The sequence below is a fragment of the Stigmatopora argus genome, chromosome 14, assembly GCF_051989625.1.
Source record: "Stigmatopora argus isolate UIUO_Sarg chromosome 14, RoL_Sarg_1.0, whole genome shotgun sequence".
Classification (NCBI taxonomy): domain Eukaryota; kingdom Metazoa; phylum Chordata; class Actinopteri; order Syngnathiformes; family Syngnathidae; genus Stigmatopora; species Stigmatopora argus.
Genome location: NC_135400.1, coordinates 9,831,584 through 9,859,103, shown reverse-complemented (window position 1 = coordinate 9,859,103; position 27,520 = coordinate 9,831,584). Strand labels below are relative to the sequence as shown.

Sequence of the window (27,520 nt, the reverse complement as noted above, 5' to 3'; positions counted from 1 at the left end):
TCCCTACTAATATTTATGGGTATTAAATGTTTATTATCAAATGCCTTCTTACAATTTCTATTTTTTATTATTTTTTAGGGGTCTATGTTTCCTTTTCACTTGAGGCATTCAGTTTGTATTATTATAGTGTGTGTAATTGTAGGCAGGTTCAAAAAGTAAAGATCAACTCGCAGAAACGGCAAAAAAAAAACAATCCATCCATTCTCTAAACAACTCAACCTCACTTAAGTCGCAGTTGAGTCGGAGTCTTTCCCAGCGAGTTAAACATGCCCACTAGCAGAGGAGATAAGAGAAATAACTGTCTACTATATTGTTTTTATTGCTTCCAAATTCCTAATTAAACGGTGGGAACATATTTCTCTGCTACGGTCATCACAAGTGGAGAAGCAGGTTTGCCGCAGCAAAACGTATAACTTAATTGATGGAGAAACCGGTTCAACTGACATTCATATTGACATTGGCACAACACATGCTAATAAAACCTCACTGCAGTTACACTCATTTGAATCTGTCAGTTGAGGAATTACCCGCCTTTTTATTTCCCTCTTCGCTCGTGGCCGGGCGGTTGCTCCTGGGGGCCGGCAGGGTCGTCGGCAGCGGCGGCCGTCGGGATTAAAGGCTCGTCAGCATTTGTCTCGGTGTGTGCGTAAAGCTCCACTTTTCAAACAGGTTGCAGCTCTCAGCTCTTTAAAAAAAAACAAAAAAAAAACAGTATTGTTAAAGAACTGCTGCTGAGCTTTGCTTTAATGGCTCATCTTTTACGCCTTTGTTCTTTTTGTCCACTGGAAGTAACAAAAATGGATTTATTTATGTATTACATGGTCAATTTGTCACACAGTAAGCATAAAAATGAGATTGAAATCTCATTTTTGTACTTAGACGAACTTGAAATTTACTGGCAACCAGATTTTCCAACTCATTTTCCGTATCGCTTATCCTTACAAGGTTTGCGGGGGGGGGCTGGAGCGTATCCTAGAAAACTATGGGCACCAGGTAGGGGACACACTGATTTCAATTGAAGTTCACTTGCTCTTGCTATTAAAATATGTATGTAAACTGTAAAAAAATAGCTTTTTATAGCTTAACGTATTACCCCGGTTAAATAATGCGGGTTTGTGGCAAAATTACAATCTGTAGTGCAAAATGTGCTGTTTTCAGCAGGGTCTTGAAGGGGGGAAAACATCCTGAAAGTGGAATGGAGGCAGTCATGTGCCACCTCTGATTCTGCCAGTCTGACTTTTTGTGTTTTAATGGCTTCCTCTTCAGGTTGAGCCTCCTTCCTTTCATTAACATCGTGCAAAAAGCGACTTCCTTCAAATCGAGGACAAGGGAAAAATGTAAAGTATTTAATGGGAAGTGTGTTCTCTAGGGATGATTACATCTTGTATGTAAAGTAGTCTTCAAATATTGTGTTTTTCCACAAAATGCAATGTTTTTTTGAAGAAAATTTTAGTGCTAAGGTATATAGTTTTAATAATAATCATTCTTGTATGTTGTGGAATAAGATTGCTTCCCTGTAATCGTACCTATCGGTTTTGGGGCAAAAATATATCGTTTTCAAAGAACCTATGTTTTACTCTCAAACGGCAAGTATTATGTTTTGTGAATGAAAAATAATTAGAGGCCAGTTACCTAAACGATATAGTTTTGAACTTCCCCTTAACTTTAAATCAAGTCAACCCTAACCCGAAAGATGTTGTGTTTTGGAACAGTACTAGATTCCTCTTCCAAGATGCCAAGCTTATCGACAATGCTCCTGGGAAGCTCACCCCGACTATTCGGGCCTATTCTGTGTTTGGGGTAATCACAGGGTTCGGTTTTTCTCAGTGCTGGGCGGGGCCATGCGGTCGAAAATCGGCGTGCCGGGGCCCGATACTGTTCCTCTTCCCTTCATCCTCTTTTTCCTCTCTCTGTGCGGGTTCGCGTGTGTTCTGACTTGTCCTGACCAAACCTCTCCCTCTGAGGAATTTCTCCCTTTGCCCTCCTTCACTTCCTTTTTTAGTGTTTGCTTGACAACCCCCTCATCTTCATGCAGCGGTAGTACAGTGCAAGGAAAAATAGACACTCACTTTCTATTGTAAGCTTCGACATAGGTGAAGACAAAATATTACACAGGTATAGGGGCGCTATCTGCCAACATTTGCTGTTACTGTTATCTCTGTTGTAGTTTAACGAAAGCTTTTCATCTTCACTAAGCATAGATGAGTATCATATAAAAGAAAACATGTACAGTTGCATTGCTAGAGTGCTTGTGGAGCTTGAAAAAGTTAAAAAAAAATCAAAGCGAGGTCTGTTATTTTCCTTGTATAGGATGCAGACAATTAATTTTACTCACTACAATTAAAAATTCTTGTTCTAGAATGTAGGGTATAATCAGCATTTTTAAAAAGCACCATTTTTGTAGATACTGAAAAACTGGAAAAACATTTTTTCTTACAACAGATAATCCTGAAATGTAATGAATTGAATTAAATTGACATGAAGAACCAATTAAGGGAAGACAACTATTAATATTATTAATGGGACAATCACTCTTAATGTTTTGATGCTATTAACTCATTGGCTGACAATGACATCCAATCTGGTTGAAATAGGAAGATAGGCAGGGAATGGACTAATGTGTGTATGCTGTCGACCCTCCCACTTCAAATGGATTGGACCTCTAGTAGTGAAAAAGTCATTTAAATTCACAGCAGAAGGATGTAAACAGGCACTTATTGAGCGTCTATTATCTTCAGTGGCACTGAAACTAAAAAATGTTTGCATGTTGGGAAAGGAAGGAGGAGAAGATGGAGGAGCGAAGAGTGGAAATGGTTATTTTTAGGCACGTCTGGTTGTCCTGCCCTGTAACGCGAGCCCACTTCCTGCCTATGGCCTGCCACTTCCTGGTGCGGTGTGGCCACCTGTGTGTGTCTGTGTGTGTGTAGTCTCCTGCGTGTCAGTCATGTGGTGATGTTTATGTCGAGAAGTAAAGTTTGGACCAGGCGCAGACTTTTTTATGTCTGTTTAACATAGGAATGGCTGTTAAAGGTAATATATCACATGGTGATGCATTTTTTATACACAACTTTTTGTGCAGATTTTTTTTCTTTTAAAACATTGTGAACTGGTGATGTTAGTGGGCAATACATTAAAAAAGGGGTTACTAAGAAACGGATTGTTTAGTGCAGTAAAAAAGCAAGCAAGATTTTATTGGGACAATCTAAACGTTAATTTATTCATTGATGGTTATATAATGGTAATAAAAACTGGTTTTCACCAAAATACACCCCCCTTATTAAAAATACATAATCAAAACTAAAGTGATAAAGCATTCATAGTCATTTATTTTGGGTTTTGGTGATCTCCAACTAACTTGGAACCAATTAAATCTTTGAACGCCACAGTCTTGTTTGGTCAGGTGATGACGTTTGATTGACAGATGTGGGTCCTCGGGGCAGCACGGCTGTGAGAGTTCTTGCGTGTGTCTGTCAGCTTGGCCGTTTTCTTTACTCAGCCTTTGGGGAATGACATATTTAGAGACGGGGTGGGAATTTGTGTGCCAAAACTCCAAGGTCAGGCATGTGACCCCCCTTCCATTGATTAAATCCCTTCTCTTCATGTTGTCCGCAGGCGAAAGGGCGGAGGGATGGTCTCTCGTCGCCCGCCGCCGACAACAACCCCCGGCCGCCGATGGCGTCCCGGACTGGCAGGGAGAGCGTCAACGTGGCGTGGAAGGGCCCCCGCACATTGGTTCTACGCAAGAACTCGCAGGGATTCGGCTTCACCCTGCGTCACTTCATCGTTTACCCGCCCGAGTCCAGCCTGCATACCGATCTCAAGGTGAGGAGAAAGTCACATAAAAACTAAATCGAAACTTTAACCAAAAACTGAATCGAAACCTTAATACTAGAAACGTCAAACTCTAACAGTCTAGAGCCGTCAATGGCGCTGAAAGATGAACATCCACAGCCAATTTAAGTGAATTGGACATCTATCATCGTCAAAGCAGGCAATAATTTAATTTTCTGCACTTCCATTTCACGTTACTTACAGGTCACTTCTGGTAAATTTCATCTCTCAGTGATTTTGAGGGACTTTCTATTATGCTTCTTGTTCGTTTGTCGCTTTCTGCTGATTTGGCGACATTTCCAGGTTACTTCTTGTTCCTTTTGGGGCATTTTAAGGTTCCCTATGAGCTCATTGGCTACCATTCAAGGCGTTGTTTTGACGGCAGGGGGCGAATAAACGAATGTGGTTCACAACTCACCAACATCTGGTTTTGCGGGGCACTTGTTAAAAAAAAAAAAAAGCATTTAATTATGTGCGTACAGTATGAATGAGCTACAAAGTGCACGTCAGGCAGAACAACCCCGCGGGCCTAATCGGGCCGCAGGTTTGACACCACTCGTCTAATTCCAGCATATGACGGCGGAGTTAGTCCAGTAGTGGGTCTATTGTCCCAATGTGGCCTGGCACTGCCTGGCTGCGAGCAACACCGCAGCCAACAAGGACCCTCATTCAATGCGCAGCTGTCAGGTTGGCGAAAGTGTAATAATAGGAGTCTTGTTCTCAAGTGCCTCCGTACGGCTTGGAGTTCAACATCTGGAGACGTTTGTTTGCCCACACACCTCAACCACAACTACAAATGCACAGCGAAAAGTCTTTCCTTCCCTCCTGTGCTAAGGGTCTTTGCCTCCGCTTTTGTTTCATTCTGCTCCAACTCAACCCGGTTGACCCTGTGCCGCTGAGCCACAATTAGCCTTATCTTGCGCTTTGAACGGAGAAAGAAAAACCAAATTCTTTAACGCAGTCAGGCTGGGATGAAATGGAGTCCATGTGTGCTAAAAAAATAAACACACAAGAGGGAGCTGATAGCTCTATAGGGTATATTCTGTAAAATATAAAGCAAGAATGGGTTTAACGCCTTCATATTTGGTTCAGGACATTTAATCCTGATTTATACAGTGAAGAAAGCTTGAGTTTCATATTGTACACAAAGTATTTTTGTGTTTTAGGAAGAAAAAAAAACACCAGCAGCTGTATTATAGTATTTTGACTGAATTAAATAGTAAAATTGGGCATTCAAGCCAAGGTTGAAGTTTCAAATTGGAATTCTGAGACGGTTAGGGCTTTGAGATGTTTTCGTTTTAATGTAATTTTGGGCTGTTTAATGATGGGTTATGGTTTCAAGTAAAGGTGAGGGTTTTCAAGACGTTCCAAAACAGTTTTTCACTGCCAGCCCACTACCTCATTTGAAATAAATTAGACGTCTAATGCCTTCAAGAACACCGAAGGTCGGGTTTTAAAAGAAGGCTTCAAACCAAGATTCAGATTTTGAAGTATATTGTTTCAAGCATGGGCGAGACATTCAAAATAGGGGCTCAAACAATGCTTTGGGTTTTGAAATAGAGTATCAAGAAAAGGATAAGGTTTCAAATCAGTGTTGGAGTTACGGGCCACTGGCGGTCTGGGTTCATGGTCCCACTCCAGGCTCACATTGTGTGCCGGTAAAGCCCCTCCATCATTGTGTGCAGCCACTCTGGAATGAGCTCACTCAGCGAGGCCTAAAGCCCAGGCTGCAGTCAGCCCACAGTCACCCTCACCACAAACTGTCCACTCAGCTTGTGCATGTGTGTGTGTGTGTATTGCATCATTGTAAAGTCATTTACAAGTCTGTTGCAAGTTGCAACTGCTTAAAAGCAAAAGAACAGGTATTAAATTATACATAGTATACAAGGAGACCCATATTTCACACACATCATAATGACCGCACGAACAGATTTTGGCAGGGGATTGTTGAAACTTTCTTTTATACTAAAGAATGACGTGATTAGAGCAAAAGTAGACATCTCAAAAATGTATTTTTTTAATGCCCACTTGTTTTTTCTATTCGCAGGATGAGGAGAACGGCAATGGAAAGGGTGAGTTGCCCTTCCAGACAATTAAAACACATACAAAATTAAAGTTGAATTCTATTTAAATGGCTTACTCTGAAGTATGTCATTAAAATATGTAAAGTTTTGCTATTATTTGTCATTTAAATCTTAAGGTGTTCCCAAAAATTCTCTTAGGACATCCTTCAACCTAGTTACTTCTACTCTATAGCCTCACTGCGCCCTCTATAGCACCCATTGACGAAATGCACCTATAAAGGTGTCGAGTCAAGGAATACTAATAATGCTCCGTTATACAGCATTGCTTATTTCCTAGCGTGAGTTTGGCTTTATATTCCTTGTCACACAGGCTTCCAGAAAGGCCGTCTGGAGCCGATGGACACCATCTTTGTGAAGAATGTGCGGGAAAAGGGTCCTGCTCACGAGGCGGGTCTGTGCACCGGTAAGGAAGAATAATAGCCATGTCGTCACAAAGTCTTGCAAAAAAAACAAAAGACATGACATATTTTGTGTGAATGATCTGATAGCCTTAGTAAAAGAAAAACAGTGTGTGTGCAAAGTGTTTCTTTGTTGCACATATATTTAAAGAAATGTTCTGTATAACCTCAACTCATTATGTTGTTTATATTTACTTATACATGATTTGTAATCGTCCATTCGACTTCTACACAGGGACATTTTAAGCACAAATGATAAATCATAACGGTACAATATAATACCGTATTTTCCGCACTATAAGGCACAAGTAAAAGACAATTTTCTCAAAAACCTGATACGCCTTATATATGAATCAATATTGGTTAATCATTATAGGAAATTCCCACAGCTCCATCTTGTTGATCCATAACACGGCTCCTAACCAATACTACTATTACTACTAGTACTACAGCCCCATCTGGTGGACATATAACACAATCCCCTACTACTACTACCACCACCACCACTACTATTACTACGTTTTATAATCCGGTGCGCTTCATAGTCCAGAAAATACGGTACACTTTTATAACTGATGTTACTGCAAAGTGTGTGAAACAAATAGTTGTATTTAAGTATTCCTTTTCAGTTTTTTATGTTACAAATATTAGCCCAAATATGTTTGAAAATAAATCGTTCTAAAAGATAAAAAGTGATGTAATTCTATTTGAAAGTTAAATACAACTGAACTATTGCATACCAGTAGAGGGCGGCCACATGCCACTACTGGTACTGATTCTACACTTTTGGAGAAATTAAGTAGATAAGAAATATCACTTGTAAAATCTCATGTTAAACTTTAGCTTCAGAAACAAGTTCCTTATATGTTATCCTTTAGGTATCTTCTTTGTCTTGGTTAAATAACTTCCAGGGGGAAAAACTTTACATGTGTCTTTTTTCTGTCAGGTGATCGTCTAGTCAAGGTAAATGGTGAGAGTGTGCTGGGAAAGACATACTCGCAGGTGATCGCTCTCATCCAGAACAGGTGAGAACTCATGTCACGCCATGTTCAGAGTCACTGAACTGTGTTGAACTGCCTTAAGCACACATGACGCATAAAAATCTATGTTGAAAGAAGTTATCCCTAAGCACTGTGTTCTACACCAGAGAGTGCGACGTATTTTCATGTGCAATTAGGCCTGTCACACTAGATCTTATCTGCCTTTCTGTGCAAATTTCTCCAGGAAATATGATCTAATCACCCGATTGTGCAGCAGTACTTTCGCCTGACTTTGGTGCAGGCAGCTTGTCTGTTTTTGTGTTCCCTACAACTGACTAGCGACCAGTCTGGAGTTTTGTCTGCCTTTTGGCTGAAATTTGGATGGATAGGGTCCCACACACAAGGATAAGCGGTGTTGAAAATGAATGAATGAAATTTCCAATGCCACATGTATAACTTTATGGGATAATGCATTGACTCATATCTCATATTTTTCAACAGTGAAAGTGTACTGGAACTTGCCATCATGCCAAAAGATGAAGATGTGCTTCAGTTGGTAAGTGTATGTTTTTTATGCGACTTTTTTTTATGTACTACATTGACACACTATCACAAATTGTAATCCTATTAAAAGAGAGTCAAGGATAGAAACATCCTCCGGTGAACTTCGAATTGCGGGCATTAACATGTGCAGACTCCAGCTTAATTTTGTCATGTGGAAGCAAAACACAGTCGCGATTTGTATTTAAATGTCTGCAGAATAGTCCAAATGTCCAGTTTGATAACCAGAGATGTGATGTAATCAGGGTGAGCTTTGCACATACATTTAGAAGCATCGACATTAATCAGCTACAGCTAAAAGGTGTCTTTTCAACTTTTTGCATTACAAGCTGTCTTCATTTTCTGCATTGACTACATTCCTAGCATGACATCACTACTCCTGCACCTCCCTGTGCACTCCCACTGGGTGGAGTGACACTCACACGCAGAGAGGGAGGGAGTGTAAGAGTCGAGCAAAAAACAAGATCAAGGGAGCCAGCAGTTAAATAATAAGAGTAGAGAAGATTGGATGTATCAACATAAAAAGGATCGTTTGTCGAGGACACGTCTACAATTGAATGTTTGTTTTGATGGAACTTTTGGGCGAATCTTGGTGGACCTGAAACAATTTTTCATTTAAAAACACATTTGGTGGGGAAGATGTAAGTAGTGCCTTTGTTGAAATGCAAATCGATTGTTTTTGTGTCGTTACTTTCTCACCTAGCGTGTTTGCGTTTCCCAGAACCCGGGAGACGTCTCCCAGCCCATTGTCATTTTGAGCGCGGCATGAGGCCTCTTTTGATAGTCTTGTTGCCAAACAAGTTCATAGTGTGTGAAAACGCACCTCCGATGTAAAAAAAAAGCCGCTTCACCTGTCTTAAAACCTCTTTCAGGCATACTCCCAAGATGCCTACCTGACTGGAAACGAGCCCTTCTCGGGGGGAGCTGAGAACCTCCCACCGCCGCCACCTATCTGCTACCCCCGCGGAAACACCATGTCGCCCGCGGGCGCACCTCCACCAGCCCCTCTGGGCCAGAACCAGCTGGATAACTGGAGTCGCTGGCCTGGTTCCCCTAGTCCCTCCTCACCCTTAGACAACCGCTCCACTTTGTGCAGCCCTGCCAGTTGGCAGGACGGGCGCTCTGTGGAGCTGGGTGGCGTGGGTCACACGAGTCCCGCCCACCGCACAGAAGAGATCCAGTATGGCATGACCGGACAGCAGCCTCAGGGGCAAACCAGAGGTCGCTCATATTCCTCCTCCTCATCATCAGGGGGACCATTATCTAGCCCAATGCAGGTCCACTACTCCAATCACCACCATGGCGCCAACACCACGCAGGCCCAGCCGCGCAAGTCGAGCGGCCAGGCTTGGACCAGCCCACCGCTACCCCATATCGGCCAAGGGCGAAACGATCGCTGCCAACAGGCACTTTCAGAGTGGTATCACAACCAAGTGCCAGAACGTCCCGTACACAATATACATACACGGCAACGTAGCTATTCCCAGGACCGCCTCAGCGAGTCCAGGAGGCATCCCCAGCCACAGCGGGTGGCCGGCTGGCCCCACAGCGCCTCCCAGGACACTCTGCTGTTAGTGCAGCAGTCAGGACCGGCGCCCCACGGAGAACCTTACTGGTGTGCGGACTGGGGTCCAGATAGGGTCCATTCTTCCTCCAATTACACGAGGACGCGCTCCGAAAACCACCTGGTGCAATTCGATCGCCACGGACATTCGTTAGAGATGTTGGACCGGCCTGCACCCGGACTGGTTTCTGCCCGATGCGAGAGGTGGCACCAGCCTCCGAAGCCGCCCCCAAGAACTGATGTCCACCAGAGGCACGGCGGTCCATACCCTGCAGCGCAAGGCCCCCATTTGCCCCGACACTCCCAGCCGCACTCCAAACACCCCACGCAGACGCATTCTCCACCCCAACCTCAGCAGCCGCCCCCCAAGAACCGGCGGCTTCCGCCAAGCCAGAGCATGGACGACCAGCCAGTGGGCTACCGCAGTTACAGCCCCTCTTTCTACCGTAAGACAGGCCGCATCATGCAGCAGGCCCACTCTTTCAGGGACCCCTCATACTCTGGCCCCCATTTAAACTGGAACACCAGTCCTCCAGAAGGTGCGCCCACAGTCTCACCCCCACTGGCTTCCACCTCACCCGAATCCCAGGACAGAGCGTACAGACCGACCAACCACGAGCGAGGGTCGGTGGAGATCACGCCGCAAACTCAGGAGGTGGTGATGCGACAGAAGCCACCCACTGGACGGAGAAACGCCCACGGCATGCGACACCCCCACTACGCGCTTCCCATGGAGGGCCTCGAGCCCTCCTTGTTCTCACCAGAACCCCCAGACTCGGTAGCCACCTCCAGCTCTTCGGGAGACACGGTGCCAATTAAGGCAAATGGCAATGTTGTCCCCCTCTCCCTGGAGGATGATTCACTGGCATCTATCCCCTTCATTGGTAAGTTTCACATTGAATCTTAGAATGTCCTAACCTAAATCTTCTTATATCAAAATTTCAGCTCAGTGTCGCTCATTTGGTGACTCATCTTTTGTTTTTTTACATTACTCAAAGAAGCCCAACACTGTGGCAGAGACAGAAAAAGTCTAAAAGTATATTGAATATTTGTCCCCAAAATAACAGATTGTACCTTTTCAAAGGCGAATGAGTTACAGGTATAAGCGTGATAAGTTCTAAAAGGGAAATTCTTTGAGGGGACATTTGGCCTTAGTCTAATTCTGTTCACATTACATCACTACCAGGATGGTCCACATGGTTGTAATTTATTTATTACACTGTGTACAGTAAACCCTGGGCTTTTCCTTGGATGAAAGGAATCATAACAATGAAAACAGGCTGACTTCTAATCGTGTTTGGCAAACTGAAAAATTCTCCCAGGCACGTCTAGACTCGCGCCTGATTCACAGAAGACTTTCTGACTCCGCAGGCTTTTGACTTCCTTGTATCACCTAACACGGGACGCATAGTGAAAAACTGCTGGTAATATCTTGTCGGGGTATCGGTGGTCCACATCAGCTAACTCACGAGGAAACTTGGGATAAGCCCCAACTCAGCCAGAGAAAATCATTTGGGGTGTGAAAATTGACAAGGAGGCGTTGCTGTTAAAGCATTTGAGTATGCATTCTTGCTTACACAAAAGCAGACAACCAAATCACAGCAGGTCCTGACATGTTTCTCTGCTGTAAACTGAAAATGTTCCCCATTGACATGCTTTTGTCAGAAACAAAAGTCAGACAATGTTCTTTTCTTTTCAGTCAACATTATCATGCATTCAAGTTTTTACACCTTCTGTAGGAAGCACGTCAACGTTCAATTCCATAACTTGAATCCCTTCGCACCCCTTTATTTTACCCCTGTTTTGACGTGATAGTGCAATACAATGTTGATTGATTAACTTAAATCACCACATAAAGTGCTATAACTGAAACTCCAACAATATGCAGAGGAGGCGAAAGACTGCAGCGCCTGGCTAAACGTGGCTTGTATACGGGAAACCCAGGGGGCTTTTTTTCAGAAACTGAGGGTTCGGACATTGGATTTTCCCGAACAAGCCACTCCAAATGAGTACTTTCTTTGTTAGTATTTCCCATCGACTCTTTGGACTTCTTCAAACCACAAAGCATTTTTTTTTGCAAAGGCAGCGCAATGTCAACTGGCAGAACTGGTTCTGGTTGAGAGGCTGATTTGGCCATTTTGGAATTAGCAACGCAATTATTGCCATGAGCTAGATGCCGCCCAAATCGCCTGAAGAAAATTCACGTGGTGTACCAAATCCAACACCTGTTTTTTCCTCGTAGACAACGTGGGCTCTGCGTTTCTGTGTGTTTCTCCGCTGCCTGTTAATGATGGCCTTCCTTAAAGCCGCAGCAAAGCTATTTCGGAGCTGGTTTTTAAACACAGCCAGATTCGTCATCCCCAGATTGCAAATGTTTCCTTCCTTGCCTCAACCGCAGTGTTTTGCTGCCCTCTGTTGTTTCTACAAGGAGGAAAGCGGACTGACTGTTCATGTCCTTAAACGCAAGTTGTAGAATAGATTACTCCTAAAATCGTTCTCATACAAGTTGTTTTTTTAACGTAAAATTTTCCAGCATGGAGATCATCATTGCATTATCATGACAGATTTGTTTTAGTATGATCGAAAATAAGTTTTAGCGCATCAGGAATTTAATGGTCATACTTGAAATTATTCACGTGCTTTTCGAACTGGCTTCACCCGTTCATATTAGTATTAGACACGTCCATTACCCCAAACCAAAGACTACTTTATGCTCACACTGCAGCATGGTTGCATGTTGCATTCCATGGAACTGCAAGAAGAAGAAAAAAAAATGAAAAACTCTTTCTTTACAAAATAAAATCCCCCTTCCTTTTAACACCTCTTTATCATGGATCCTTTCCTTCCTAACACCTAACCCATCTTCCTCCTCCTCTCTTCCTGGCGCTTCCGTCATTTCCCGACTTCCCGACAGATGAGCCCACCAGCCCTGGCGCTGACTTGCGCGCCCGCCACGTGCCGGCGTCCTCGGTGGTCTCCAGTGGCATGAGTTCGGCGCCGGCCGCAGTCGCCAGCCCCGCTTCCCCTACCTTCACCTTTCCTGCAACTAGGCTCTTCTCACATGATTGCCGTGAGTGTGGCACCCCCCCTCCCCCAACCTTACCTGACCCTCCTCCCCGTCAACGCTGCATGCCTTGCATCTGGAATGCTGCGAGCTTCTATCTTAACAGGGAAGAAGCTTTTTTTTTTTTGTTTAAAGAACCTCTGGTATGCTTGGTTGCAACAGGCCACCATCAGCTTCAAGGCTAACACATATTTCTTTTTTTTATGATGTGTCACCTTAAAGCAAAGCATTTTCAGCCTTTTTATTGATATAACTACTTTGTGAAGGATGACAAACTATTGCTTTCTGAGAGGGAAAAAAAACATGTTTCAATATTGTGGTAAATTCTTTGATTCCATAAATGCTCATTTTCTACTAAGTGTAAACAACACTTGAATTTTTGACCGTTTCTACAAAAAGAGTCAATTTCAAATTCAAATCAATTTAAATCCAAATTTTCCAGGAAATAGTCAGTGTCTTCCAAGAGTAAATGTAAGCTTTGCCATATACAGAGTCGGCTTACAATTAAATAATTTTAACATTGGCTAAATAATCATTTTAGCAACACTGTCATATATGAGGTGCACATTAAAGTATTTGGCTTTTCTAGTAGTTACTGACTTCTTTTCCTGGTTGAAAAGTTTAATACTTATACTTTCATTGATACTCTTTAACATACAAATCAAGTCATTTTAAGAATTTGACATTTTCTTGACAATTCAACTCCAAAAAAATGTCTAGAAAATAGGATAGCATGCATTAAAAGAAAACCACACTTATAAAATGGGGAAAAATATTTTCTACAAATCACCGCTTAATAGACTTGGCATGATTCTTTTTCAATTTACCAACTAATACCTAAAAATGCTTTCTTCCTTGCGAATCATTTGTTGCTTAACGTTGGACGTAAAATAACTTGATTTGCACTTTATATCTGACTTTGCATGCTGCTTGTTTGCAACATAACTTTGGCTGCAGATCTTTTGGACAGAAGCTGTTAAAATGTGCATGTTATTTTTACATGATTTAAACGTGCATATCAGCAAATGAGACACGAAGGCGGACACTTGAGCTCATCGCCAATCAATTTCCTGCTTCTTTGCTCAGTCACCCTCCCCATTGTCACCCAATTCGTCACCGGCAGTGATTGGCATTACATCATCGTTCTTTCTTTTCTTTTCCCCCCATCCATCCATCTTGCTTTTTCTTTCTTTCTTTCTTTTCAACTCTCCACTGGTTCGTGCTGTCGTGGAACAGGCGCTATTAAATCAGGTCGCCGTTCCTCCTATCTTCTAGCCATCACCGCTGAGCGCTCCAAGTCTTGCGACGAGGGACTCAACGCCTTCCGGGATGAAGGACGGATATTTTCGTGAGTGATTGCACACACGGTAATGATTGGTCTTATGTACTGGCATTAAAAAGCCTTGTATTTTAACAGGAGGTTGCCAAAGAGAGTCAAGAGCTTCTTCACTGATGGGGTGAGTTACAGTCTTTCAAGTGATAGGGATTTTCTTACCACACCAAAATGAGAGAAACCAGCAATATTTAATTTTGCAGTAAAATTGAGAATATCCCCTTCTTTGGTGCCTGTCAAATTTGCAACCATGACTAGTCGTATTACTGTATTTTTCGGACTATAAGTCGCTCTAGCCAAGGAATACACAATGAAGAGGGGAAAAAACAATATATAAGGCGCACTTGGGGAAGGGCAATTTTTTATTTGATCACAAGCCAAGAACAACAGGCTAAATAGGCACATGTTAACATAAGAGCTTAAAAAAACATAACAAGCATTAGTGAGAGAGAAAAAACCACTAAAGTTTCACTTGCCAAATTATAGGGAAAAAAGTGTGCCTTATGCCATCGCAATGAAAAACAATATTTTGTGACTTTATTTTTCTCTCCTTTTCAACTTTTTGTTCTGGTCAGCCACTCGCATCTGTACCGTATAGCATGGAATAACACTGTTTGTGTTTATAGTCTCTTGAAAACCTGGGCACGGCAGAGGAGGTACGCTCCAAGCGTCACTCCACCTCAGAGCTTGGCACCATCACATATAGCGATGTGAGGCGAGAAGGCTGGTTGCACTTCAAGCAGATCCTCACTGAAAAGGGCAAGGTGAGTAGAGCTATTTTCACATTTTGTTGTGTCCGAAATGGATGAAAAGGTACAACACCCCACGTTTTTCATTATCATGTAGAACACGTCAAAGTGGCGGCAAAGGGATCAAATCTGGCCCACCGCATCATTTTGTGTGGCCCGGGAAAGTAAATCATGAGTGGCGACTTTCTGTTTTAGGATCAAATTAAAATGAAGAGTATTGATGTATATTAAATTTCCTGATTTTCCCCCTTTTAAATCAATAATTGTAATTTTTTAATCATTTTTTTTCTGTGTTTTTAGTTCAAAAATCATTTTGTAAAATCTAAAAATATATTTAAAAAAGCTAAAATAAACATTGTTTTAGATCTATAAAAAACGGAATATTCAGGGATTTTAATCCAGTTCTTTTAATCAATTTATTTAAAAAAAATCTAAATATTATATCTAAAATGGTCCAGCCCACGTGAAATCAAGTTGATGTTAAAACGGCCCGCGAATCAACCCGAGTCTGACACCCTTGATGTAGAGTGTTATGTCTTCTTCTTTCTTCTTCTGTGACAGAAGGTGGGCAGTGGGATGCGTCCATGGAAGCGCGTCTTCTCCGTGCTGCGTTCGCACTCGCTCTTCCTGTATAAAGACAAGCGAGAGGCAGTGCTGCGCGGCGCCACATTGGGCGGCGGGGCCGAGGACGAGCAGCCCATCAGCATCCGCGGCTGTCTGGTGGACATCGCTTATAGCGAGACCAAGCGAAAACATGCCCTCAGGCTCACTACGCAGGATTTCTGCGAGTACCTGTTGCAGGCCGAGGATCGAGATCAAATGTTGGCCTGGATTCAGGTCATCAGAGAGAACAGCAAGACTGACAGCGAGGTGAGAATGAGAGAACGTCTAAATACGTTCATTGAAAAATGAATCTAATGTTTTCCAATGAAAAATACAGTGCAGTGTAGTAGATTTACATTGAGGTTTTTTTTGCAGGAGCTGGGCTTTTCCAGGCAGGCACTGATCAATAAAAAGCTGAATGATTACAGGAAGCAAAGGTGAGACACCGAACGCGAGTGTTTCCATTTCAACAACTTTTTTCCAACTTGTTAAACTCTCTGTCCCCCCCTACAGCCCAACAGGAAGTAAGCCCGACTCTTCTCCCAGGCTGTCCCGTATAAAGCCGCCTTTCCTGCTCGCCAAAAACGAGAACGCGTTGGGTGCACCGCGTTCGCCCAAATCAGATGTCAAAGGTTCATATTTCAAATACGAGTCCTTTTCTTGCCTGAAATAGCCTTTTTTTGTGAATTCATATTTTATTTTTTCTGGGAAAATTGTTCTTATGTTTTTTAAGGGTGCTTTTTTGCTGGAAATGTCTACATTTTTGTTTTCCTCTGTACTGCATTCTCCGAGTAAACTCTTGTGTTTTCATGGAAACTTCTTATATCTTTGTGTTCAAATATTGTCTTATTTGTATTTAGATGAAAGCAGTCCACCCAAGTCTCCGTGGGGAATCAACATCATGAAGAAGGCCAAGAAAGCGGGACCTAAAGCCTTCGGTGTAAGGCTGGAGGACTGCCAGCCGGGTGTCAACAACAAGGTCAGCCGTCAAGTTTCTCTTTCTTTCTACAAAAGAAACCTCACGTCACATTCCTCATACTAATTGCCGATCTGGATCTTATCCAGTTCATCCCACTGATTGTGGAGATTTGCTGTGGCCTGGTGGAAGAGATGGGTCTGGAGTACACGGGGATCTACCGCGTGCCCGGCAACAACGCTATGGTGTCATCGCTTCAGGATCAACTCAACAAGGGTCTCGACATCAACCCAACAGAAGAGGTACAATCTAGCATGCAAACAAAGTACATCATCAGTCAAATGTATAGAAAGACACTGAAGTCCACCAATGATAGTGCTCAAATTTTGGACTATAATTTCATTGGTATTCACGGCAGAATGGAGTTTTGTTTTTCCTCTCTTGCTAAATATTAATCGATTTCTAAACAAATCAATAATCACGTTTAGTCTAAAGCAAGGGTGTCAAACTCGGGTTGGTTCGCGGGCCACATTAACGTCAACTTGATTTCTTGCGGGCCAGACCATTTTAGATATAATATTTAGATTTTTTTTTAATAAATGGATTAAAAGAACTGGATTAAAAGCCCTGAATATTCAGTTTTTTATAGATCTAAAACAATTTTTATTTGACCTTTTTTTATATATTTTTAAATTTTACGAAATGATTTTTGAACTAAAAACACAGAAAAAATTGATTAAAAATTTACAATTATTGATTTAAAAGGGGGAAAATCAGGAACTTTAATATACATCTATACTCTTCATTTTAATTTGATCCTAAAACAGAAAGTTGGCACTCATGATTTACTTTCCCGGACCACACTAAATGATGTGGTGGGCCAGATCTGGCCCCCGGACTGCCACTTTGACACATGTGGTCTAAAGGTTTAGATACTTTACACATGCAATTGACAAATTGTGGTTTTATTTGTGGCAAATTCTATTCAGTTTTGGGAAGGACTGCCATTTAAGTGTCAGAATATTTGCGTTGCATCTATTTGTTTGAAAATATAAGCCGATTTTTGCAATGCAAAAGCGCTATACTAATCCACTCCTCTTTCTTTCCTTGGTTGGTGACAGAAGTGGCAGGACCTCAACGTCGTCAGCAGTTTACTGAAATCTTTCTTCCGGAAACTCCCGGAACCTCTCTTCACCAATGGTAGGTTCGGTCTTCATACACACATGCGCTCACTCATAATGTGTATGTCATCTCTGTAGACAAGTACAACGATTTCATCGACGCCAACCGAATGGACGATGCGTCGGATAGACTGAAGACAATGAAGAAATTGGTATACTCAATTGCGTTCAGACTTGTTTAAAGTGGATTACTTGATCCTGATTCATCCTCATTATCTATGCGTGTAGATCCGAGACCTTCCTGATTATTACTACCACACGCTCAAGTTTTTGGTGTGCCACTTGAAGACGGTGGCAGATAACTCTGATAAAAACAAGGTCAGTTCTACTGTAGAACCACAGTTACAATTTTAGGAAATACAATTGTACATAGTATACGTATGAATGTCCCTAAATGGGAAGATTTGGTCTCTGAATACCAAAGAAATTCAAAGTACAAATCCTGAAATCTCAAAAAAGTAGTCATGAACATACTTGTAGCATCTTGTATTTTATTTTGAAATTGCCGTGATGGAATTGCTATCCCATTGGCCATCTCACAACACCTCGCTGACCTCTCATTGGCTAAGAGGGGGCTGCGTCTTCATGATGTTTTCGTGTGCCTTCCACCCCCGTCAGCAGAGGCAATCGTTGTTGGATCGCTATTACACAAAATATAACATAATTTTAAAGTTAAGTTTTGCGTTTACCTGCATGTGAACGTATATTTACTCAGCTGCCAAAGATTTGCCTACTGCCATACTTAAATACATTTTAAAGGGTTTAGGCCAGGGGTGTCAGACTCGGGTTGGTTTGTGGGCCGCGTTAACGTCAACTCGATTTCATATGGGCCGGACCATTTTTTATATAATATTTAGATTTTTTTTTTTTTATAAATGGATTAAAAGAACTGAATTGAAATCCCTGAATATTCAGTTTTTTTATAGATCTAAAACAATGTTTATTTTAGCTTTTTTTTAAATATATTTTTAGATTTTACAAAATGATTTTTGAACTAAAAACACAGAAAAAATGATTAAAAAATTACAACTATTGATTTAAAAGGGGGAAAAATCAGGAAATGTAATATACATCTATTCTCGGCATTTTAATTTTATCCTAAAACAGAAAGTCGGCACTCATGATTTACTTTCCCGGGCCACACAAAATGATGCGGTGGGCCAGATTTGGCCCCGGGCCGCTACTTTGACACATGTGGTTTAAGGGGTAGTATTGGGGACCTTGGAACGAATTAGTGCATTTTCATGTAACAATGCGACTACTCACGAAACATTGAACTTACGAAAACACTTCTGGAACAAAATAAATTCGTAATTAATGGTACCACCACAGTTTGAAAATATAAAAAAAACATATTTTTGTGGTTATTGTTAGATTTCTACTAAATATTATATCTTGTGGGTGCGTAGATGGAACCTCGAAACCTGGCTCTGGTGTTTGGACCGACGCTTGTGCGCACGTCTGAGGACAACATGAAAGACATGGTCACGCACATGCCAGACCGCTACAAAATAGTAGAGACGCTCATACAACATGTAAGCATGTACAAATATAGACCGACTCAAACCATCACGTGCACTAACACACTTTTTCTAATGTTTTTGCAGTACCTCTGGTTTTTCAGTGAAGAGCCTGACAAGGATGAAAAGGTTTGCAACAGCAACACCCAATGAAGTTATAGTTTAGTCATGACTCTCAACAAAATATTATCTTTACAGACACCGGTAGACACTGAGGATGTGCAGCCAGCACCTAACATCGACCACCTACTTTCCAACATCGGGCGAACGGCTCTACTCGGCGATGCCTCAGGTGAGCGGCGCCGCTTACTCCTCATACTCAAAATAGTTGTAGCCGCATGCTAACGATGCGTCAAAAACCAAAAGGAGGGAAATTGATGACTGAAATTAGATGCAAAATAGTGCACCCCGCCAAAAAATCCTCAATTAACCTATAGTTTGGCAAATTCTCTCCTTTTTGTTGGTGCAGTAGCGTCGGCTGCTTAAAATTTCCAATTAGCCACACTTTTTTTTTTTCTCTATCCTCTTTTCTCTCATTGTTTGTATTTCTCCTGCACGTCGCTCATCTTCTGACGTTCACTCTGCTTCACTCTCTTAGCTGAGCCTATGGAGCAACCACTGCGGTAGGACGCCAACACATGCGTGTGTTTTGTGTGCGTGTTTGTTATGTGTCTCCTAAGTGCGTGCCATGGTCACATTGTACCTCCAGGAGTGTTTGTGTGAGCATTTTGCTTTCACTGTTTTTCAAGTGTGTTTATAACTTTCTCTCTCTTTGTCATGGTGACAGTGCACTTTTACCCGTGCGACAGACACAAGTGATTGTGAGAGTGCCTCTGTCCCTGTTGCACAAGTGTGTGTGTTCATATGAGTGAGAAAGACTGTGTTTGAAATGTCACGTTTACACGACAACTAAGTAATCCCTCAATTATCGCGTTTTCACGTATTGTGAATTCACTAGTTTGCAATTCCCCCCCATGTTAATTATCCCCAAAAATATTTGTCTTTTAAAGTTCATAAAAATGTGAAAATCCACGCTGAAACTCGTAAGCGGAAGCCACTTTTGCTACTGCTACTCGGCACTGAAGAAGAAAAAATTCAATTGTCACGGCCATGTTTAGTCTACATTAACCGCGATATTTGAGGGATTACTGTATACATTTGAGCATTACTGCCATCTCCTGTTCCAGAGTTGGGATTGCAGATGTCACTCAAAACTCAGTTTAGTGTTTTCAATTGTTTAGACGACGACAGGGTGGAGTGCTGTCAAGATTTCCACTCTGGAAAGTTTTCAACTTATTCAGCCTCCAAAAACACGGTTTCCGTGTAAACGATTCTGATCTCCGAAAAAAAGTGTTTTGTTTTTCACCCTCGTTACCGTTGTCGTGTAAACGGCAACTAAAAGAGAGAATGTGTGTGTGTGTGAGCAAGCCACTTTTCCTTCGCATTAATAGACAAGTGTTTGCGAGCATGATCCCTTCACTGTCCTGTGTGTATTTTATAATTGCTGCAGTGTTCTAGCACCCATTTCAACTGTTGATGTTCTCTCTGGGGTTTCCTTTTCTATTAATTTCCTTTTTCTCATTAAAATTGTTCAGTATCCTCTTCCAGTGTGTGTAAATCAGAGGGCACAGAGCTAGTCGAGACTTTTAAGGGCAAATAGTCCATGTGCAAAACAGTGAATAGGATATTTATATTTTAATATGTATTTTTACTATGCCTCGATGGACATTTTTGATGGCATCACATAAATATGATTGCTAATCCCACCAAGTGTTTCTGTGCCCTCCACCCAAGACTATTTTTACTACTTTTTTGTCCATGTCACTAAGTGTTGTCATTTGTTTTCAGACTCAACCAACAGTGACTCCGCCAAATCCAAGGTAACGTCTCATCGTGGCTTGAGTTGACTGTTCTCTTAAGGTGTGTCTGACCTACCATAACTCTGGGGAACACAGTTTTTGGTGTGTTAGGTCTGACCACTGTTTTTTAAGCAATTTCTAGGTGGGGAATGCAAAACCAAACTCAAATTTCTCTAGTTTTCTTCTCTGTTTTTATTGAACACTTCGTTTTTTTTTAACTATATATATATATTCTTAAAAAAATAGAAAAAAGTATTTTCTTTCTTTTTATATATAAAAATAAAAATATTGACATATAATGAAATCTGAAAGAAACATGCATGACTGCTATGTTTGGCAATTTGGTTTAAACTGTAAACAGTAAACTTAAATGCCCTTAAATTTTCAAGTTTTGATGGAAAACTCTCATATCAAGTTCTTGCCTTAAACTCAATATTACACGACTTGGTTAATGGTTTTTGTTAGGAATTTAAGTATCAGTATGTCTACTTAAACTCTTAAGTTTGCTTGACCATTAGGAAATTTGTATTTTTTACAGTGTAATAAGCTAATAAAACTTGACACGCTAGAAAAACCCAAATTTTAGAATCACCTTGACAGTTTTAGTTTAAATACCCTCGAATGCATCCTCAACCCTTGCGAGAATAAGAGCAATGGAACATGTATACAAATCTAAGTTTTTTTCCCAAAATGTTTTGCCATCCATGTATGAAAACAATCAACTTGCAAAATAGAAAAAGATTCAATAACTAGAAATATTGAACTTTTCTGGATGTGTGGTGTTTGCGCAGTGAAATGAACATGAAATGTGTTGCGTGTAATAGAAATAAAAAGTGTCGAGAAGTAATCCATAGGGATAAAAAGAATGTTACAGGCTTTTCTGTCACTCAAGCTTTTATGATTTTTTTTTGCAAGACATGATTGCGCCTCTCACTAGCATAATGAAGGCTAAGTGCCATGTTGCTTGCTAAAAATAAATGTGAAATAATCCACTTTCAGAAGAGTTGCATAATACAGCCTTGTGCCCTCCCTCTCCTCAGGGCTCCTGGGGGTCTAAGAAGGACCTCACCGCCAAGGACTTCCTGACTCTGTCCATCATGTCTGCGGTGACGGGTCGCAAGCGGCGCAAGCGTCACAACGGCCGCCGAGTGGGCAGCAGCACCGACGACGACTCGGAGCACGAGCGCGTCAAGGCGGGGGAGGAAGAAGTGGGAGACGGCGCGCCTCACGCGGAGGGAGAGGAAGAGGAGGACGACGACGAAGAAGAAGAGGAGGGCGAAGAGGAGAAGCAAGAGGCGAAAGAAGAGCGACCGGCGGTACAATGTGGGAAGGAGGAAGAGGAGACGGGAGGGAGGGCGGACGCCCGCTCCATCGTCTCGGGCTACTCCACGCTGTCCACGTTGGGCCGCAGCTTAGGGGCCGAGGACGCCGACGACGAGCACAGCGAGCTGGTGAGCGAGACGGACAACGAGAGCGGCTTCGCCTCACGGGAGCGTCCCGGGAAGCCTCCGACGCCACCCCGCAAACCCTCGGCGGCCCCGGCGGGGAGGGTGAACGACGACGACGCTGGCGGCGGTGGGGCGCGTTCCACCACGCCGTCGTCCACGTCTTCCGCCCACAGGGCACGCTCGCGGCCGTCCTTCAACTCGCACAAGCTCATCCAGTGCGACACCCTGGCGCGGAAGAAGCTCAAAAGCGATAAGATGAAAGCCCATTGGCTGGAGCTGCCGGAGATTGCCGACCCGGACGCTCCCGGGACGAGGACTAAGACGTCGCTGGGAAGCAGCCGGGAGAATCTTCGTCCGTCCCGCGTCAGGCCGCTCGCTTCGTCGCCCCCGCCATCCGGCGAGGCGGCTTCCTTCGCGCCGGTCGCCAAGTCCCTGGCGGAGCAGGTGCGCGCACGTCTCTTAGGCTCGGCCGACGACCTGCGCAGCGTGGGCATGCGCAAGCCGCTGTCGCCCGAGAGCCGGCGGAAAAAGCGGGCCTGGCGCCGACACACCGTGGTGGCGTCGCCCACCGAGCCGACCGACGATAAGCGCCCGCCGCTCGTCACGACGGAGTTCCCGCTCTCTCCCCTCAACCCCAAAACGGCACTCCCTCGGGGCGACGACGGCGCCGAACGAGGGTCTTCCGGCCGTCAGATGCCTCCATCCAGGTTCCACCAGTACCTCTGAGCGACCTATCACGTCACCCGGAAACGAAACGATGAGAATCTTCACCCAGTCGGGGCGCCCTGAAGAGAAATGCGTTGTCAGGATGAAAAAAAAAAAAAGGAAGAATCCAGGCTGGTCACCCTTCTGCGCCCCCATTATTTTATCATCTTAAAATCATTGCCAAAGCTTTCTCGTCTGTGTTACTTCTTCTTCATGTGTGTGCTTTTATAGGTTTTGGACCTCAACGTCGCCACCGCAGCTTTGCAAAAGTTTTGGGTCACCGCTAGATCTCTTTTAACGCCATACAGGAATTTTAACCCTCCGTGGAGAAATCACGCCAACAGACACCGGATGAGGCAAGGAAGTTTTTTTTCCCTCATTTTAAGCCTTTTATTTAATCCGTGTAAGACCAAAATGACGCGACACCAGCATGCATAAATCCCTAAAAAATGGTTTGCTAAGCACATTTGCCTTTAAAGACAGTTTGATTCATATTGAATTTAGTATGAGGAAAAAAACGCGCACAAAAAAACAGTTTCTTTTATGAAAACATGATTCATTGAATACGTTTAGCTGAAATTGACAGTAAGAATCCGATAGTCAGCAGGATGTCAATTATTTAAGAAAAACGTTCACTGCCAACCTTACAGCGCTTTTGTCGATCACGTTTTTGTAATTTCAAACTGTTTTATTTTGCATACATTAACGGAGCTGTCAGTAGTTTAATAGTAAAAAAAATGCGTGCCACTCTGATGGTGTCCCAAGACTTTTGCAAAGTTGCAGAGCTCTTTGCTGCATGAATATGCTTGGGAAATGGTGCTTTTTATCTTAAGGGGAGAGATGAGGGAGGAAAAATCTTAAGCTTTTTTCTTTTACTCTGACTGCCATTGAGGGTGATAGATCCCCATTTCATTTGAACTGGGAGGGCTGGCAGCCGGTGACAATTTGTTCAAAACAAAGAACAAATTAACTTTAAATTCACAACGGAGGGAAGACAAAAATCCACGCGATTAGACGTCGCTCATCGCCAATGGCACTAAAATGACCAAGGCTGCAATTTGCTCCTTTTTCTCCTGTTTTTGACTTGTAACATTTGTACAAAGCCTTATTATTAAATTGTACATATAAATGTTTTGTTTTTAACCTTAATAATATTCCTTTTTTTAAATGGTTTACAAACATTTCCTATTCCAGACGTGACTTGAAATGTCACCTTAATATATTGTTTGTTTATATATATACAGTATTACATATAAATATATATTTTGTATCGTGACGTCAGTTTACGAAGGCCTTTTTGTGTCAGGATAGTAGTCACTTGTGATAGCTTCGTGCCGTCGACACTTCCTCTCGTTACTTCCTGGTCACGCGACTTCAAACCTTACAACCTCTCGATTTTTCAAAACAAGTGCCTCCTTTCTGGAATGTTCCGCTGTATCATGCCGGCTTATCTTCTCCTCCTCCTCCTCTTCCTCCTTCCTCGGCTCACCTCCAAAGATGTGTTTCATAAATTGATAAGGGGAAAATAAGACAAACTTAAAAAATAAAAATACAAAAAACACTATGCACTCTCCCACGTGGTGTAAACTAAAATGGTGTCGCTCGTGTGTTGTCGTTGTACATACTAAATATGTAACATATTGTCCCTCTTGTGTGTACATTTTTGGAATGGCTTATGAGTATAACTCTGCTTAGCTTATTATTACTATATATATGATGTAAATAAACAGAAGTATGTTTAAATCTAGTGTTTATTGCTTCAGTGGCGGCCTCCAGTGGAACTTAGGTGAGTATGCAGTTTTATTTCAGCAGTGATCAATGGACCCAAACCAAAATGGCTGACTTCCTGTTTAATTTAAGATATTGGGGTCTTGAAACTTTTTTATGTGATGAAAGAAATATAAACCCAGTTGATACTGATCAGTTATGAGTGAATTGTTGGTTTAAAATGTGGACAAATACTGAATTGACTAAAATGGCTTTAACCCAAAATGGCCAATTTCCGGTTATATTACACGGTTTGTGTTTTTTTTTTACAGCAGGACTTTCTGTAATTGGTGTTTTTTACATTTTCAGCTACAAAAGGTGAGTTTTTTTAATGTTTTAAAGTATTGCAGGGTTAAAGTTACATTTGACGTACCATTGAGTCAGCACATCTCGTTAATTAGCGGTCAAATGATGTATAGTGATGGACACGCACACACTTTTATAAGATTTTTATTGAACTTCCATTAACACACGAACAAACTTAAAATAATCAACATTGGACTTGACTGGCCTGATTGGTTGTCATTTCTCGACGTGGTGGAAAAAAAATGCAGCAGAACATTACAAAGAACACTTGGAATCGAGGTAAGAAACAAGTTTGTTCTGGAGTGACTTAAATTTGGGCCAAAAAAGTAGATGAGAGGTTGTTTATGTTTTTCTGGACCAAAACTTAACCCAAATTTTAACAAAAATGCCCAGAAACAAAAAGAAAAGTTGTGTCTTTTAAAAACATGGGCACTATGACCTCTCCTCACAAAAAAAATTGCAATGACTATTCTTTTTTTCTACATAGGGCTAAATGTTGACAAAAATATTCTGATTGACAAACCAAATGTCAGCCCTAATAAAACAAAGTTCAAAACTTCAAATTGGAAAAAAATAGTGCTGGGTAATATAGAAGAAAATCTATCACGATATGCCATGATACCCAATTGTTTACTAAATTAATACACAGGATACCTTTTATGAAATGATATTCCATTTTTATTATTTTTAGTAGCTCATTATTTCCCAAAGTTAAATTACTGACTTTACATTAACCTAAAAAATGTATTAATTTTCATTACATCTTATCCATGCACTATATTTTTATGTTATGTGTTGATTTATAACCCTGTTTTTCTTTTTCATTGTGTAATAACTGATGTTACTATATTACCCAGCACTTTTTAAAAGTACTGTTGACCCTTAAAAATTTAACTTTTGATATTACTGACACTCAAAAATAACTAAGAACATTTTTTTCAGCATTGACTGGGACAATTGTTGCGATGGGGGGCTCTGGTCCCCATAAAAAAAAAACTTACTTTAAATTGAACCTCAGGCCAAACGTCGACCCCCAAAATCGTGTCAAGTCCAAATAGGAGAAAGTCGTTTTTTTTCCTGACCTTTGTTGTGGCCTTTTCTCCAAGCGTCCTTAATTGTCAGTGGATGGTTGGCTCCTCAACAGGAGCTCCGTATTCTGGGCCTTGAGTCTCTCCAGCTCCTGCTCCAACTCCCGGAGGCGGGCCAGGGGCTCCTCCACGCTCATGCCGACACCGCCGCCTCCTCCTCCGCCACCTCCTCCTCCGCCACCTCCGGGCTCCACAGCCGCGCGTCTCAGCCGGTTATTCTCCTCCTCCAGGCGCGACATGCACTTCTCCAGCTCCAGGTACTCTCTGACCAGCTCTTGTTTGGTCATGTTCTGCAGGCTCTCGACGTGGTACATCTCGTAGGTCTCGGAAAAGTCCCGCTGGAGAAACTCTCCGCCAGCGTTGCCCGGCCTCCCGATACCGTCGCTGCCTCCACCACCACCACCTCCTCCTGCTCCTCCTCCTCCTCCACTCCCACCTCCACCTCCACCCCCACCTCCTCCGCCACCGCTACCGTCGTCGTCGTCCTCATCTTCGTGCTCGAACAGGTCCTCCTCGCTGCCCGTGTCATCCGGCCGCCACGCCTGGGTGTTGAGATCCGGCTCCTCGCGGTCGTGTTCGTCCATGAGGAACTGGGTGGTGTTGTATGGAGCCACCGGGAGCCCCTTAGCGAACATCTCCTCGCGCAGGCGGGACGCCCGGGCGGTTTCTCGCTCTTCCAGCGCCTTGCGCTCCTCCCAGGAAAGTTTGTAGTACGGTTTCCAGTTGCGCTTCTTCTTGGCGGCGCGGCGACGGTGACGCTTCCTCCCCAGGCGACTGTCCACCACCAGACCGGTGTCCGAGTCGACGTGGAGCCCCCCGGGCGGCGCGTCCACGGCGTTGGGGGACTCGTTTCCGGGACACACCCCCCTCAACTTGTCGCTGTTGACATCCTGGTGGTGCTTGCCGCCCCTCTGTCGCCCTCTGTCGCCGTTGTGCGGCGGTGCAGCACGGTGCCCGGCCGGGAGATGCTTGGAATTGCCGCCGCTGCCGCCGCCACCACCACCACCACCACCGCCGCCGCTGGTGCTCCCACCTGATGGGTTGCTCGAACTTTTCAGGTGGTCGGTCTCCTCCGCTGGTTCTGTCATCGCGATGCTCCAATTATCTTCCTTCCTGCCTTTTAACGCATTTTCAAATCCCTTATAAATATTATTTAACAAAAAAAAGTTTGTCAAATGGGACTTTAGCCACAATGTACCTAATAAATACCCACTATGACGTGTAAATAATCCCCCCCGAAAAAGACTGTGGGAGAAAAAAGTCAATTTACTGTCTAAACGACACTCCTCTGAGGGTTTGACACTGTTAACCGTTTCGCCGCTGTCACTACCGCTCGTCCGCCCAGAGATAACGTCTCGCCGTCAAAACAGCGTCTAGAGTGCCGCTCCAGTGGAGGGAGCTCGGCTTTATATAAGCGCTCCGCCTCCAGCCGCGCGCACACTACTACTCCTCTTCAGCGGGGGATTGTGGGGTATGTAGTATACATCCCCGAATGTCGCGTTCGGGGTGGCTCAATCTGAACTACAAAGTCCACAAGACTGGGAAAGTTGACGAACGACAAGG

General features: G+C 43.0%; 2 protein-coding genes across 13 annotated transcripts in view; one reads left to right on the top strand and one right to left on the bottom strand.

The window, feature by feature from the left end:
* Positions 1-24,539, top strand: part of arhgap23a (Rho GTPase activating protein 23a) — a 44,760-nt gene extending 20,221 nt beyond the window's left edge. For 5 of the 12 annotated variants that reach the window (XM_077619694.1, XM_077619693.1, XM_077619695.1 and 2 more), the window contains 23 exons: positions 3,613-3,822; positions 5,879-5,903; positions 6,226-6,318; positions 7,260-7,338; positions 7,795-7,849; positions 8,727-10,302; positions 12,333-12,488; positions 13,719-13,830; positions 13,900-13,939; positions 14,442-14,579; positions 15,126-15,434; positions 15,543-15,604; positions 15,681-15,799; positions 16,028-16,146; positions 16,233-16,385; positions 17,205-17,283; positions 17,343-17,416; positions 17,493-17,582; positions 18,674-18,799; positions 18,872-18,913; positions 18,983-19,076; positions 20,633-20,664; positions 21,684-24,539. In XM_077619694.1, the coding sequence (XP_077475820.1) occupies positions 3,613-3,822; positions 5,879-5,903; positions 6,226-6,318; positions 7,260-7,338; positions 7,795-7,849; positions 8,727-10,302; positions 12,333-12,488; positions 13,719-13,830; positions 13,900-13,939; positions 14,442-14,579; positions 15,126-15,434; positions 15,543-15,604; positions 15,681-15,799; positions 16,028-16,146; positions 16,233-16,385; positions 17,205-17,283; positions 17,343-17,416; positions 17,493-17,582; positions 18,674-18,799; positions 18,872-18,913; positions 18,983-19,076; positions 20,633-20,664; positions 21,684-22,817 (4,917 nt within the window). In that variant the 3' untranslated portion in view covers positions 22,818-24,539. Of the gene's footprint in view, positions 1-3,612; positions 3,823-5,878; positions 5,904-6,225; positions 6,319-7,259; positions 7,339-7,794; positions 7,850-8,322; positions 8,496-8,726; positions 10,303-12,332; positions 12,489-13,718; positions 13,831-13,899; positions 13,940-14,441; positions 14,580-15,125; positions 15,435-15,542; positions 15,605-15,680; positions 15,800-16,027; positions 16,147-16,232; positions 16,386-17,204; positions 17,284-17,342; positions 17,417-17,492; positions 17,583-18,673; positions 18,800-18,871; positions 18,914-18,982; positions 19,077-19,382; positions 19,408-20,632; positions 20,705-21,683 lie in introns of those variants that run through there. The other 7 variants (XR_013304981.1, XM_077619698.1, XM_077619688.1 and 4 more) reach the window with 7 other exon arrangements.
* Positions 24,540-24,997: 458 nt separating this feature from the next.
* Positions 24,998-27,353, bottom strand: hexim1 (HEXIM P-TEFb complex subunit 1). Its single transcript, XM_077619706.1, has one exon. The coding sequence runs from the start codon at positions 27,043-27,045 to the stop codon at positions 25,981-25,983; it is 1,065 nt and encodes a 354-aa protein (XP_077475832.1). The 5' UTR covers positions 27,046-27,353; the 3' UTR covers positions 24,998-25,980.
* Between the last annotated feature and the right edge of the window lie 167 nt (positions 27,354-27,520).

Coding starts and splice junctions, on each gene's coding strand:
- hexim1 (XM_077619706.1), bottom strand. CDS start 27,045: ATGACAGAACCAGCGGAGGAGACCGACCACCTGAAAAGTTCGAGCAAC.